Raw genomic sequence first — 14,960 nt, forward strand, 5'->3', positions numbered from 1 at the left:
ATATATATTATATATAATATATTGTATATATTATATATATTATATATTATATATATTATATATATTATATACATATATAAAATATACAGAAATATATATATATATTATATACACACATATATAAAAATATATACAAATATAAAAATATATATATTTGTTATGTTTAAGTGTTTTGTACACTGTTTAGAGTATGGTTTAATTGGTCTCTGAACGTGCTTTATTGTACCTAAAGACGTTTTTTTGTCCTTCCCTCAGTGCTTTCCGGAAGGCACAGATATGGTTGCTATACTGGACTTTTATTTTCAGGTAATTAACTCTAAAATTGAGACTCAGATTGGGCTTGGAATTACTGTAATAAGCAATAGAAGCTTGTTCTGTTATAGATGGGGGAGGTGTTAATGGCTTATAATTCAAGTTGTCAATGTCTGTTAAAACTGTTTGGAAATGAGTGGTGTAGATTTGATGTATCCAGATTTGCTTTTAAGTTATGTATGCAAGGGTCTTTATTGCTAGTGCGCATAAGTAGCAGTCTATGAAGTACTAGCAGTTCAGAAGTTTGATATGTGTTGTTACTTGAATGAATTTGCTGTACTTTATGATACTGTGGAGCACTCATGCTTAACTACAATTGTATTTGCATGCCATGCTGTACGCTCAACTGTAGTATTATAAATGAAATGACTTGAATACCTTCTCTTTTATTGTTCAACTCAATTCACTTAAGACAAATAATCTTTTCAAGTGCGTTCTTCCTTCCCCCATATTGCTTGCCTCACGTTAGTAATTGTTTGCAACTGTCACAAAATGAGAACATGGCAAGTGTGAGGTATTTCCTAAAGAAAGAGTTTCCTAATGTGAAAATATGCACAACTCCCAATTCAGTCGGATCTTTTGCATGCTGTTCTCAGGAGGCAGTTCACGTTGTGTTACTGATCCAGTTTGTTTGGGATAGTTTAAATAAGTCCAGAGTTTAGTTCTCAGCAAGTCTGATTTGAATTAATGGTACTTGCTCTTAACTGTGCAAATTAGTGTTTTTAAGTGCAAGTTTAGTCTGAGCCTTTTTTTGTTTGTGGTTGCATGTCTAGTCTTGAAAGTGAATGAAGCTTTGTCAAGTGTGTATGTAAATTCAACTCAGTTGACTTCTTAAGTTGGAAACCAGATGAAAACTCAAAGTCTGCTCTGAACTTCTGTTATCACAGAACAAAGCAGAGAAATGATTTTAATTTACTGGTTAACCATCCTTGCAAAATGCTTCCTGCCCCATTGCCTCAAGTCCCGGTATGCTTCTAAGCGCAAAGATATCCACGAGTTAAGAAAAGCCAAAACCGAGTTTTCTGATGTCGTTATGGTTTGGCCTTCTTTGTGTGCATCATGATCCTTACCTTCATGGTTACCATTGTTGTTGTTTTTTTTTTCCCCTTGTTAAAATGTCCTTTTTACTCCATAGTCAGAAAACTTGAGCGCCGCTTTCTGAGCATCAATTCAGTGTCCTGTTTTCATTGCACAAAGCTTCTTTTTCTGCTCTCAGATTCTACTTAGAAGGCATTTTTTTTCCCTCCTTCCTTACTTGTGCAATTGGGATCCAGTAATGAACTTATGTCCACGTTACCTCTGTAAAGTGGGGAAGGATTACTGTAATTTTGCTCAACCAAGGTACAAAATGTAGGCACTTAAACTGAGAACCTAGAAGCACTTTCTTCAAAGTAGGTGATGTTCTGTAATACTTCATATGTTTAAAACCCAGTTGCCATTTTAGATGCGTCTCAGACGTTCTCTTGATTTGCAACTCCAGTTGGTTGGACTAGGATGTATTGAGTTTGGCAGCCGGAAAATAAGAATTCCAGGTAGTAACTACTCGTGCAAACTTGGCTTAGGTAACTTCATGAAGTATCATGTAATGACTGTTTGGCAAAAGTACAAGCACTAGTTTGTTTATTTTTCAGAGTAGCATTTCAGCTTCAGGTTGAAACCAGCTTATCTTTTGGTTTCTGCAGACATGAGGCAGCATCAGGTGATGGCATCATATCACATTTCCTGATGTGTCACCAAAGTATGTATAGTCTGTACTGAAGCAGGGATCCTGGGCGAGACTATCATGTGGTCATATCTCTAGATACATCCTAAAGCATATATGAGACAAAGGTAAAACTAAGGCTATGCAGGAAATGCTAGCATTAAGACTTGTATGTGCTAGAGTGTGCAGCTTTGAAATGTACTACTTTTAGTGGATGTGGGTGGTCTTGTAAGGCTTAAAAAAAACAAACAACAAAAAAACAAAGCACCACGTCTCAAATTGTAAAATAGTTCCTTAATGGCTTTGCCAATTAAGCAAATAAAGAATACTGAGGTTATTTACCAGGCCTGTTCCTGTCAATGCAACGTAAGGGGGGTGGGGGAAGGAATCAAGCCGAGACACAAACTCATGAAAAATAATAACTCCAAGACTACTAAAAAGGCTTACAAAAGCTGCTGCTGGGATCTTTGTATCTTTATAGTAGAAAGATTCCGATGATGTAAATTCATGCCACTAGTGTCATCTGTAACAAATGTTATGCTGCAGGTTATTTTAAGAAATCTTATTTCTGTGGAGATGTAGTGGGCTGAATTGTGCTAGAGGTACCAGTTTGTGTAATACGACTTTCTTTTCCATAAGCTTTGCTCGATAGAGGTAACCTGTGAGTCAGCAAGTGTGATGGCAGCAACTCTGGCTAACGGTGGCTTTTGCCCAATCACTGGTGAAAGAGTACTGAGTCCCGAAGCAGTCCGGAATACCTTGAGTTTAATGCACTCCTGTGGCATGTATGACTTTTCAGGGCAGTTTGCCTTCCATGTAAGTAATTTCCAGATACTTACTAGAACTGACCGGCAAGGTTAATTTGTGCTGTTGTTTTCCACGTTCATCTTGGTTGCTGTTGCTGTGGGTGGGGAGGAGTTACGTGAATTGTTTAGGAACCCAACGTAACCCATGGGAGATGCACAGGATCCATGGCACTACTTGTATTCCATACCTTGTCGTACAGTGGTGTTCCCAGCAGCTTCACATCTGGGAATCATTTTCACCCAAAGACAAAGTATTCCTAGAGAAAGGCTGTTGACGAGACAAATAGGTGACTAATGCATCAATAACTGGAACCAGCAGAACTGAAGAAATCCTGAAGTAGATGGAAATAGAAGATAGCAGGAGGCTTTTGTGTACAATTGCTTTCTATTTGACTCAAGATGTTTAATGAGTTGTCGTGCTCAACTGTAATACTGGATGTTGTACACGGCACATGTACTATAATATACTGCTGAAAAACAAATACTTTTGTCTAAGTATTTAAATATGTACTGCAACCTACTTGTATTTCCAGTGTTTTGAGCTTCTTCAGTTTTTCTCATTGCATGGATGTAAATTTGAGTGTGATGCTTTGAGTGACCTTAGAAGTTATTGCTTAGTGAGCTGTGGGGATATGTGACGTGATAGTTCCTATTGGAACAAAGCAATTACTTGGTTCAGATAGTAAAGAAGTAGTAGAAGTTCAATGAATTGATGGGCAGGCTTTTCAATTTATTTGTTTTTTTTACATTGTCAGTTAAATATTTATTTATATAGCATTGTATTACTCTCATGCTGTGAACTGCTCATGGCAGATAGGCACCTTTATCACCGCTGAGTCAGAGTAGCTTTGTTATAGCAGCAACTTGGGTTATCTTCTGCTTTGTGTTACTGACTTCTGTGTTACTGAGAGCTAATAACTTTGACTACCTACTGCAGATTGCTGTGAACCGAGGTCAAGGTTATAGTCCATCTATAAAAAGAAGTAGTCATGCTTTGTCAGTGTTTTCTAGATCAAACTTTTCTAAGTGCTGTGTAATCTTTGGTAAAATAAATCACTTGTGTTGCGTCACAGGGGTGAAGAATGTTTGCAGAGGACAGTAATCCTGTCATTGTTTTATAGGTGGGCCTTCCTGCAAAATCGGGAGTTGCTGGTGGGATTCTTCTGGTTGTTCCTAACGTCATGGGCTTGATGTGCTGGTCGCCTCCTTTGGACAAGATGGGCAACAGTGTTAAGGGAATTCACTTCTGCCATGTAAGCAGAATTGCCTTTAGCGTATTCTTGTGTAGCTGGTGCTGACCGAGCTTCATTTGGCACAGCTGACACTCCACCAATATAGTGATTTACAAATAAATAAATACTTTCTTATGGAACAAATTTCATCTGATCTAAGGGTGAAAAACTGACAAGATGTTTGCGTTTTGTCGTGTATTGCGCTTAAATTCTGTGAACACCTGGAAATACAGTGCCAGAAATATGGGACAATTGATGGTGGAAAATCTTTGAAATGGAGTGCTTGGTGACTTCACAAAGGCATTGGTTTCCTTTATGCTGCATTCGAAGGTGTAGAACTTGATCTTCTCTTTCTTCATGCTCAGAAACAGCTTTCAAAAAGTTACAAATGCAACGATAACATCGTGGTATAATGCAATATAAGTGAAAATATGCAATAAAAGATAAAAGATTTTTTGATGAAATAGAGCTGTTTTGATTATGTTCTGATCTTTAGAACTGAAGTAAAGCAGATTTGGTTAAACAATCTGGCATACAAAACTGTCTTCTGAATCAGATGAAGTTGTTGAGCTAGGCTAGGCAGTCCTGGCTTTGTCTCTTGCTTTCACGAGTGCTGTGGACAGTCTGATGTAAAACACAAGTGCCAGTATTAAGCTATTATATGCGTTTGACAGTTGCATGTGGAGAATCATTTGTTCTTTCAATGTTTGCAGGATCTGGTTTCTCTGTGTAACTTCCATAATTACGATAATTTGAGACACTTTGCGAAGAAGCTCGATCCTCGCAGAGAAGGTGGTGATCAGCGGGTAAGTTAAGTTGTTTTTTTTTAGTGAGCATTGCTTGTAGTCACCAGATGAGATATGGAAAGTTATTCTGCAAGTGCAAAACTGCTCAGTGATGTGAATTTCCTCAGAGCTTTCAGATCAACCAGTTAGTGCACGTTACTAGTGGACACTTACCTCGGTGGACCACACAACCACAGGGTTTTGTGCCACAGAATTTTATATCAGATTTGTAGTTCTCCCTCGTGCAGAATAACTCCTTTGCTGCAGTAAGGCTATGGTATCTGGTATAAGTCACCAGCAGTTTCTGTTCTGATTTTAGTGAGGAAAAAAAATGACCAGCAGGTGAGCTTAGTCTTCCTGTTCTGCGTTGCAATGCAGGAGATGTATGTTGAGTATTGTTTTACAGTGATACCTGAGTCCACGTGGCTTGCTGACAGCTACACAGGCAATGAATGGAGGCCTCACGTTGCTGTAGACCAGTGCCTGTTACCAAGGAAGCAGTATATGCAGTCTGTGGGAAAGAAGTGAATCTAATCCAGCTCTGTGTACCAAAGATAAGAATGCGAGGGTACTTAAGATAGGGAAAAGCTTGCTTTTAGACCCGCTAATGTTTTCAGTTAGGCGTGAAGCTTTCAGTGGGAGAAGGTAAGAGAATGATTTCAAGTGCTTCTTGCATGCATGTATCTGAAAAAACGTTCTGTTAGTAAGTAGAATTATTTGTAACTAGAAGGTAGAAAACAGCAGTTTTTATGTGAAGAGGTGAAAAACTTGGGTCTGTTAGCATTGATTACAAATTAGCTTATTTTTTTTCCTTCAAATACACTAATAAATAATATATGTTGCTTGAACAACTAGCATTCCTTTGGACCAATGGACTATGAGAATCTCCAGCAAGAACTTGCTTTAAAAGAAACAGTATGGAAAAAAGTGTCACCCGAATCAAACGAGGACATCTCCAGAACCGTAGTGTATAGAATGGAAGGTCGGGGAGAGCAGAACTAAGTGAATGGGTTCTAGTTTCTTTAAGTACTACACTTTAAAAAGCCTCAAGCATCTCTAGATTCGACTTCAATCTGAATATTGTTTGCCTGGTATTTTCCTTTATATATACATTTTGTGTAAATTTGTATGCTATACCAAAAATGCTGTCAGAGTTCAAGGGGAAAAAAGCACACGTAAACAACACCAGCCAAACCTGTTAACTGAACTGACTTCTGTCTTTCCTTAAAGCACATTTACTTATTAAAAAACAACAGTCCATCTGAATGTTTTCAGAGATATACCTCTTGTGTATATCTGTGTATTTTTGTTTATACCTGAGAATTTTAAGTAAATTAATTGTAGAGCTAAGCAGGAGTTGAAGATACGCCCTCTGATCAGGTTCAGCATGTCAAGATAGAATATTATTGAAAATACAAAGTCAAGTACTGTCAGTGAACTCGTGAATTTCCCACTAACTGTGTATTAAGTGGAGTTATGTTCCACGTCATGTTATCGCTTCATCCTTTATTTTAGTGAGAACTTCCAGTTTGCTTTGAGCAGAAATGGATCCCTTGGATATGCCATGCTAGCAAAAAGTATTCTTTTTTTTAATTATTTTTATTTTTAATTTGACCTTCGGTCATAATTAATGTTAACACGTAAATAAAAGAGCAAACATGGCTGGGGAGGACTGGGGGAGAAGGCAAAACAAAGCTTGCCTTGTTTGCAAGTGAACGAATGTGGCAGAAAGATTTCTCAGCAGACTATTTTGAGCGTCTTGCTAGCTGCTTGCACTGCCTCTTGGTAGTTATGACTCAGAAGTCTGCCTTAATAATAATGCTGTGCTCCACCCTGGTGAGGAATGTAAGCAATGCTAGTTTTTGAGTGGTAACCAGCCCAGTAGGGAGCAGGAAACGTGTTCAGAGTAAAGCATTTTGTTAGGTATTTCGACTGTTTACAGTTAACTTATTTTTCAGCCGCTAATGTGTGTGCGTTTTCATGTATGGGGTTATAGATATCATTTACTTCTACATGAGCAAAAGTTTAAAAAGCTGTTATTCATAGCTCCTTTTTCAAGTGTTAGCCAGTTTGTACCTCTGTCAGCTTGTAGAGAATCACGGCTTGCATTGTTCTGCAGGAAACTGCATCTCAATCTGCGCGATGCGATCATTTGAGTCATCTTGAGGGCTATGTGCAGACGGTGTATGCAGGCTTTAGGCAGCGCTGGACAGGGCACAGGGTTGTTAAACCCTTGACAAGTAGCTGTTCTGGGAGGTTCTGAACAATACTAAAAATCTTAAACAAAACAACCCAAATCACCAACACAATCCTCTACGTATATAAAATGTCATGTTGGCCAAGAATTTGATATCTTCTCCCTACCACAAGCACACCTCAGGCAGGCGTTCCTGCTGTAAAACGGTGGGAACCTTGTTTGAGTAATGATATGGGTATTCCTTCATCCATGTCCATTAAAGCTCGTTGAGGATTTCAAGAGATGTAGCGTGATAGTTGATTCCTTGTAACTCCTCCAGCCCTTCTCCCTGCCCACTGCTCCTATGTATTGGTGATCTGAAACTCCAAAATGCATTCATGAATCAGTTTTGCATAAGGGGAGAGTTTTGGTTCTCCTTGTCCCTTTTTGTCTTATGTAGATGTCAGTCAAGGAAGATGCAGAAAGCCAAGCTTACTTTCTTTGAGAAAACAAGCTGGATTTGATTATTTTGTTTCGGTATTGTTTGTCCTGCATAAGCATTTGAGATAATGTTAGTAATAAGCTCTGACCTAACCCTGGATAATCTTTCTCTAGCAGTACTTTGTAAAAGGATGAGTTTCCTGTGTTTGAAGCCCCTGAATTAAAATATTTGAGCAAAGCAATACAGAAAGTCACTATACAGTGAACATCAAGTCCTAGTGGATTGTAGAGGTAAATCTGTGTGCAGATGTCAGTAATAAATTGCTGAGTATTAGCTATTTCATAAGTTATCACTGATGTTTGGCATGGGTTTGGCAGTGCTTACCTTGAAAATTAAGCGAGATAAGTAAAGGCCAAGTCTTGAATTATAAACATTTCTCACCTGTTTGAGGACTTCAGTCTTTAATAGCAGCCACAGAGATATAACAAGTATTCCGAGTCTGCCTAACTGTGTGCTTGCCTGAAATACCCCCACTTAGAAGGGGCTGGTAATGTATCTGTGCTGCTAACTAGAAGTATTTACAGTGATTGTATGTTGTTGATTAAATTACCAATGTAATGAAAAAAGTATCTGTGATGCAGGATTTGCAGCTACTAAAAGTGTATTTGGAGATGGGGACATCCAAGTCTTTGCCGTGTTTATGTATGTAAATTGCATACCAAAGCTCGTGGTAGTGGCGAATCCTGCTTGAGAAATTAAAAAAGAAAAAAACACAAAAAGAAACAAGCTGAATTAATCTTCAGTATGCATCTTATTTAGGGTACAGCTTACACAGCCTTTACTTTAGATAGTTCTGTATATATTCCAGTTCCGTAATACATGCTTTTGAAGCCTGTCTCGGAATTGAAGCCAGCCTCAAGTTTGGAGGGGTCAAGAGGGAGACTCCTTTGGACCAATTATTTTATAAGTTGCCTGCACTCTGGCCTGAGCTGCCCAGAGGTGGCCCTTGCTAAGGGCAGCCTGCACAGAGAGTGAGCTGGGACCATAGTTAGATCTGTCATGGCAGCTTGCCCACACCTGTACTGCTTGGTGAGTGGGCCTGAGAGAATGCGGTGTCAGAGGCTAGTCATTGAATGTCTCAAGTCTGCAACGGTTTTAGTGTTCACCTGTGCTACAGTAATAGCAATTCTTGATATTCAAGCATTTTAGCTGTTTGTTTGTTGTTCTTTGTCAGCATCATTAACATTTCATTAGAAATGTAAATGCTTTTGAAGTTTTATTTTGGCATTTGTGTTGTACCCTTTGGCTCGGTTGTTAAGTTCCCTGTTTCATTTTCCATTTTTCATTTGCATTGTATGTTATTTATGTATCTCAATTTCCAGCATGCTTATTTTTGTATTGTTTAATAAATTTATTTTAAGCTGATTTTATTGTATTTTTTTTTTATTTTTTCACTCGATGGAGATCAGGTTTGTTCAAACACGTTTTTGAGACTCAAGTGAGATAGGGAGCACTCTGCACTAAAAAGAGCTGAAGTTCTGGAAAGGTAGATAGAGCAAGCAGATTTCATAAGCTGCTATAAACCTTCCTTTCTCAGTTAAATCATTAGATGACATGCTTCTTTTTGTCTACAAGCCAAAATTGTAATAGCAGAACATCACTGTGACTTTGTTAGTTAAGATAAGTGTGGTAGAGTGTGTGGTTTTGAAGATATTAATTTAGTTGCTTGGAAAATGCGTGGTTTATGGTGCCAGTGCCAGAAAAGTAACTGTTGATGTGGAGCATTAAGAAGTGAAAATCAGAGCCTGTAATATATCATAAGCAAAAAGTAAGGTGGTTTAATACCCACATCCTTGTAGTGGTAACAGTGGGGTCCAACCAGCTGTTAGCTGTGCTCCTGGCAAGGCACTTACTGTGTCACAGGCTGGCTTCCTTGTCCTATGTGAATTTATTCAATATACAAAATGGTAGGTGTATTTTTCATGGGGATGATTCTGCGATGAGGCTTCTTCCATAGAGGCATTCCCATGCTGGGGGTGGTCGTGCTTATTCATCAAGTTTGCCTGTATGTGGGCTTATAAACAGCAGTTATTTGTACTGCGTTCCTGAAAATAAGCTGGATGTTCTTTGTACACTTAAAAAAATACAGCAAAAGTTTATGATAAAAAAAATCATGAAGACAAGGTTGAACAACAGTAGGTACAAAGAGAACTACAGGTGACTTCATCTACCCTTGTTTTTGTCTATTATGACTTGTGTTCCATTGTGACTGTTTTGTCCAACAGCTGGTGGGTGGGAGGATGAATAAAAGGGAGCGGAATGGAAAGGTGAGCAGGGGGAGGAGGGCAGAGGGAGAGGAACAAGGTGTTGGTTCTTCAACTGTCATTCCCTGTTAGTTGTTTATTATGGTTGTAATATGTGTCACTGATAAACCAACCAAGCAGTTCATCGAGTTTCAGCATTATATATGTTTTGTTTAAGCATCCTGAGCGTCGTTTGTGGGGCTTTGTTGTTTTGTTTTTAATTGGATTTGAATATTTCTGTTGTTTTCTGGTTGAAAAGAAGGCTGGAATAGAAAAGCAGCTTTTACAGTGGGGGAAAAAAGGACTTTTTTCAGCAGAGTTGGTACTATGATGATGAAACATAACTGGTAATCCATCTTCACTGCAGTCTGTTTGCAGAGGGATTTCAACGTCTGTGGTGGCTGCAGGAGGGGCGGGAGACTTGGAATCAAATGGTAATTTAACTGAAGCTTGTATTAATTCTTAGTTTATTAAGATCATGCTCCTATATGCTGTTCCACAGTTCTTGTCCTGTCTAGGAAGCACACGACTGAGTAGCGTGTGTAATGGCATGCTTTAGAAGGCTGGGTAACGTACAGTCCCATTTTGTTTCAGGAACTTAATTCCTTGTATGCTGAATAGTTAGTAGCAGTCCCAACTATTGCGTTACGTACTGAGAGTCAGGTGTATTTCCCTATGTTACCATTTGCTCCTTTAAGAGAATGCTGAGTACAGCATAGAAGTGGCTCATTTCCCTTTCCTTTTCTTGTAAGACAATGATAACTTTGTTAGCTTCCAGTATTGCTTTATGCAGACTTCTGATGTCCCTCAAATACTTAACCATGTAGAAGTTTCTGGTCTTCAGCATCACAGCTCTGCATGTAGTTCACTTATTTCTGGCAATAGGTGTGTGCTTTTTTTCTGTGCGCAGCAAGCCTTGCATAACAGTTGCATGTGAAGCTACCGTTTAAGGTTCTAAAATAGGATTTGGGCTGGCAGAAGTGATAGTGCCAAGTTCACCACCAGTCGAAATGTTTTAAAGCCTAACTAGGCAGTGAAGCCAAGGCGGAGGCATGATATACGGGAAGGCTGCTGCAGTTAACTGCTTCATGCAGTGCTTTCAATAAAGGACAAGGGTGATGTTTAAACACAGGCAGAACAATAGAGACCTTGTCACCTCAGCACTAAACCTGATGAGGAAACGGAGGTGAGCGAAGGACAAGGGGTGAAGGAAAGACTTGAGAAGGTTCTTTTACCCTCAGCTGTACTTTGGTTATATCTCATTTATGCACAGGATGTGCAGCAAAGCATGTTTGTTTTAAGGTTGTACATGCCATTCTAGATGCTGCTCTGCCCTGAGGACCACGCAGCTGGCATGAAGCTGGTGCTTTCTGTAGGTGTTTTCCTGATAGCAGCTATGCTTGCAAGGGACATAACTTGTCTTCTCTGTTTCTTTTAACCTCTGTATCTGATCAGCAAGGGCAGGTCTTCTCAGGTTAAGTAGCACTGCTCCTTGGTGGATTATAGGCAGTTGGCAGCAGTTCTGCTGGAGACCAGTGGATGGTGGTTCCGTGGTTATTTACTCAGGCCTGGCATATACCAGGCCTATTGGGATATTCTTGTATTTGTGTTTCTGTGAATCTCTTCTTTGGTTTCCAATGTTCTGGTTTTTTTCAGGGAAATTGGTTCAGTTAGATTCTTCCTTATACGTTTCTTGAGTATTCTGAAAATAGGAAATCTGAAAAAGTAATGGCTTTGATATAGGATCATAAACAACTCTTATTTTCACAACTGATTTCCATTTGGCAGGTTCTTTAATTGCGGTGTGCTATTACAAGGGCTCTTCACTTGAACTGTCAGACAGCTGGTATGCAGAACTGGAAGTATTCACGTGATTTAAACATTCTTGTGCACACCGTGAGTTGTGAGTTCATCTTTCAATAGTACCTTTTCCTAATGTAGGATAATTATACTAATACATAGATTGTATACTTACATGTATGGCCAATATTATAACACCAGAGTTAAAGTGATATAAGCATTTAAGACTGTGACCTGTTAGTTTTAGTTTTTCTGGTAAAACACAGCAGTCCAAATTCCAACTTAGAGATCTGTTATTTGCCGAGGGACAGCGTGTTACTTTTAGGATGGCTTGTGATCGTCGTAATTACTAACCAAACAATGAATTGTGAACGCAGAGCTGAGTGATAGGAAGAGATAATGTTGCTTGCTTCCTGTTGATGTGATTCACTAACCCAGCTTTTTCCTTGAGGTAGGCAACTTTATTGTTTGTCCAGGAATTACTCATTTCACATCAACGTGGATTTTTTGAACTGGTAGACGTGGCTTTGGTTGTAAGCGCACTTATGGCTTGTACTACATTAAGTGCATTTCATGCTTTTTAAAGGACCTCCATTTTTAAACTTCACCGACATGTAATTGTTAAGGACAACTGCTTAATAATTAGTTTTGGTTTGAGAATAAACTGGGTAGTTGAGTAGATTTTACCTAATAAGCTGATGGGCAGTAGTGATTGTTTCCAGTAGTGGTGGAGTTAAAGACACTTCAAGATAACAACTGTTACCGGAGCAAGAAGAAAGGTAGTGAAAAAATAAACAGGAAGTTGAATAAGCTTCTTTAGGAACCTGTTTCTGATGTTTCAGAAGCAATCCTTCCAATGAGAGTGGAGTACCAACTTCTGATAAGAACGCCCCTGTCCTGATGTCAGCCTGCAGGTTGGTGTCCATCTCCTGCTTGTGAAGTTTGGCTGAATGCCTTCATCCTTCCTTATTAGTGGAGTAATTCCAGTTCCAGATCTTGCAGCTTAGAGTAAAACTTGATTCACGAATGGCAGAGTACCTGCTGGCAGGAAAGCAGGAGCTTTGCTTTGCCCGTTGTGCAGCTATTAGTTGTGGTCAGTAGGTCCTTGAAAGGGCAGACGCTCTTTTGTTCTATCTGCTTAATACAGCTACTGTCACTGAAGCCCTGGTCAGCACTTTGCTTTATTCATTTGGCTGTTGTTCATTCCAGTCCTTTGTTTGCAGTGTTAGTAATGTCTGTATCCTCTACTTCAAAGGCTCTTGTTTTTGCTCCTGCATTCAGGATCAGCTCATCAGTGTTCATTCCACTTGTTGAGATTTCTGCATCTGTTTTGTGTGCTTTGTGCTGCACGAGTGTTTGCAGTGGATGTTTCGTAAAAGGACTGAAAAAGGACTACAAAAATCATGTCATGATCGGATTACCCTGAGGATTCCTATCATAGTTTTCTGTACATTTATTGTTTTACCATTTGGCAATTTCCCATCGTCATAATTTTGATGGGAACGTAATTTTGTAGCCCCAGAGGAAATCCAAGTCTTCAAGAGGGTCGTTTGTTTTCCTCTGTTACAACTGGGAAGCTTCGAGCATGGCAGAGGATTCAAGTATACGTACCCCAAAGACTGGTGGCAACTGTGTGTCTGCCTAAAGCTCGTAACTTAGCCCGAGCTTTGTCTTTTGACTTGAAGGACAAAAGTCTGTATGCCTCTTAATGCTTTAAATACTTCACCTGATCTGGTAAAAACATGATTGGCTCACTCATTTGTTGTCACACGGCTCGATGCAAACTACCCAGCAGCTAAATCTCTCCTCACAAGGGCAGCAATGAAGATGGGTTTCCTATTACTCCTCTTGCTGAGTCACAGCTCTATGGAATTGCCTCTTTTATTATAGTTTTTCTGATTTAGTTTTTGCTTATCAGGTCTCAAGAATTTCCTGTTGCGTTGTCATGTAAACACTGATGCAACTGGACTCTGTCACTCCTGTTACTGTTGAAAACTCTAGCATCATCCTTGAGCTGTTTGTTGGTATCCACATAGGAGCAATATTGGCTATATTTATCCTGCACGCCTCAGCAGGAAAGTAGGTGGGCAGTTGGGCAGTGTTCTTCCTGAGAGCCTCAGTGGTAAGGTAAGTGGATGTTTCACTTAACCTAGCAGGTGTTTGGGTTTAATTAAATCTAACTCAGAATTTGTTTTAAATGGCCTTGTTATTTAGGTGCATATCAGTTTGCTAGTACTTCTCAGTAGCCTTAATAGGGCTAATCAAGAACAGGTTATAAACGTGCAAACCAGTGCATTAACAGCTCAGAAAAGCCAGCCAAACAGACAGGTTTGGTGTTGTGCTGGTTTGTAGCAAGTCTCATTTCTAGATGCTTTTCAATATCTAGATTATTTAAAAGCACTGGGAAAGAAAAGACTTCCACAGAGATGGGCCAAAAAACCAAGTATGTACTGTAATGCAATGCTGATGTGCTTCCCATTTGCTTCTTTTTGTGCTGTGATGTTGTACTTGTGCCCGTTTTGACCTCCCTAGGAAGCGTGAATGGCAGAAATCCACTTGAAACCAGTGGGCAAGTGGGTAGAGATGGGAGAGGGAGGAATGTTCCTGCTCAGGCTTCTCCTCCAGGTGGGCTGCCCATCTGCACCTTCAGCTTGAGTCTTTTCCAGTAGCTGTCTAAGCTTGAAGGAATGAGTTAGAAGGCTGGTTTGGTTTTTCTTCTGGTGTCATGGCAAGTCTTTAATGTGAGATTGTCAATTTGTTTTGCTTTCGTGTTTCCTATATCAAGCTGCATGCGCAGCATCTGCAGCAGGTACTGAGGCTGAACTGCTTGCTGGCCTGTTTGCGTCTGAGCGCTGCTGTGTCTGAATTGAGCCCGATCATAACTTAATCAGGCTGCTAAAGAACCCGTGTCAGCGTCTACCTGCCTATATGAAAACATAGAAGGGGAAAATTACAAGTTTTACTTAAATGAGATCCATCTATTTCAAGCTGTTTCAAAAGCAATGTTGCAATAAGAAAGCATTTGCAAGTGTACTATTTGGTTTTTCTTTTTTCCTTTTTTTTGTTACCAGCTTGATAAACAACTCCTAAGTAACTCTCTTTCAGGCTGGTGTGGATGCTGCTGCTGAGTTAGCAGCTATCAGCAAACAGCAGCACCTGGCTGAGCCCTGGCACGAGGGCTGCCTGTGGCACCGCGTGTGTTTGGCGGCGTGGGAGCTGCCTGGCTCAGTTAATTACAGGTGCTGTTTGTCTAAAATCAGTACGTGGCTGATGGCTGTGCAGGCAGCGGTTCAGGCTGGTTCCACTTGGGAGGCTCTGAAAATCCCCTCCCCGGGGAAAGCTGCTGGTGCAGCTCCGGCTCCGAGTCAGGAACGTGGTGGAGTCAGAGCGGTGTGCGCCATC

At 39.9% G+C, this 14,960-nt stretch overlaps 1 protein-coding gene across 3 annotated transcripts in view; it reads left to right on the forward strand.

Annotated features, from left to right (window-relative positions):
* Positions 1 to 14,960, forward strand: part of GLS (glutaminase) — a 49,237-nt gene that overhangs the window by 26,470 nt on the left and 7,807 nt on the right. For 2 of the 3 annotated variants that reach the window (XM_072341747.1, XM_072341745.1), the window contains 4 exons: positions 256 to 306; positions 2,654 to 2,830; positions 3,942 to 4,073; positions 4,766 to 4,858. In XM_072341747.1, coding sequence (XP_072197848.1) covers positions 256 to 306; positions 2,654 to 2,830; positions 3,942 to 4,073; positions 4,766 to 4,858 — 453 coding nt within the window. Of the gene's footprint in view, positions 1 to 255; positions 307 to 2,653; positions 2,831 to 3,941; positions 4,074 to 4,765; positions 4,859 to 5,692; positions 8,875 to 14,960 lie in introns of those variants that run through there. The other variant, XM_072341746.1, reaches the window with a different exon arrangement.

This window comes from Excalfactoria chinensis, chromosome 7 (assembly GCF_039878825.1).
Source record: "Excalfactoria chinensis isolate bCotChi1 chromosome 7, bCotChi1.hap2, whole genome shotgun sequence".
Classification (NCBI taxonomy): domain Eukaryota; kingdom Metazoa; phylum Chordata; class Aves; order Galliformes; family Phasianidae; genus Excalfactoria; species Excalfactoria chinensis.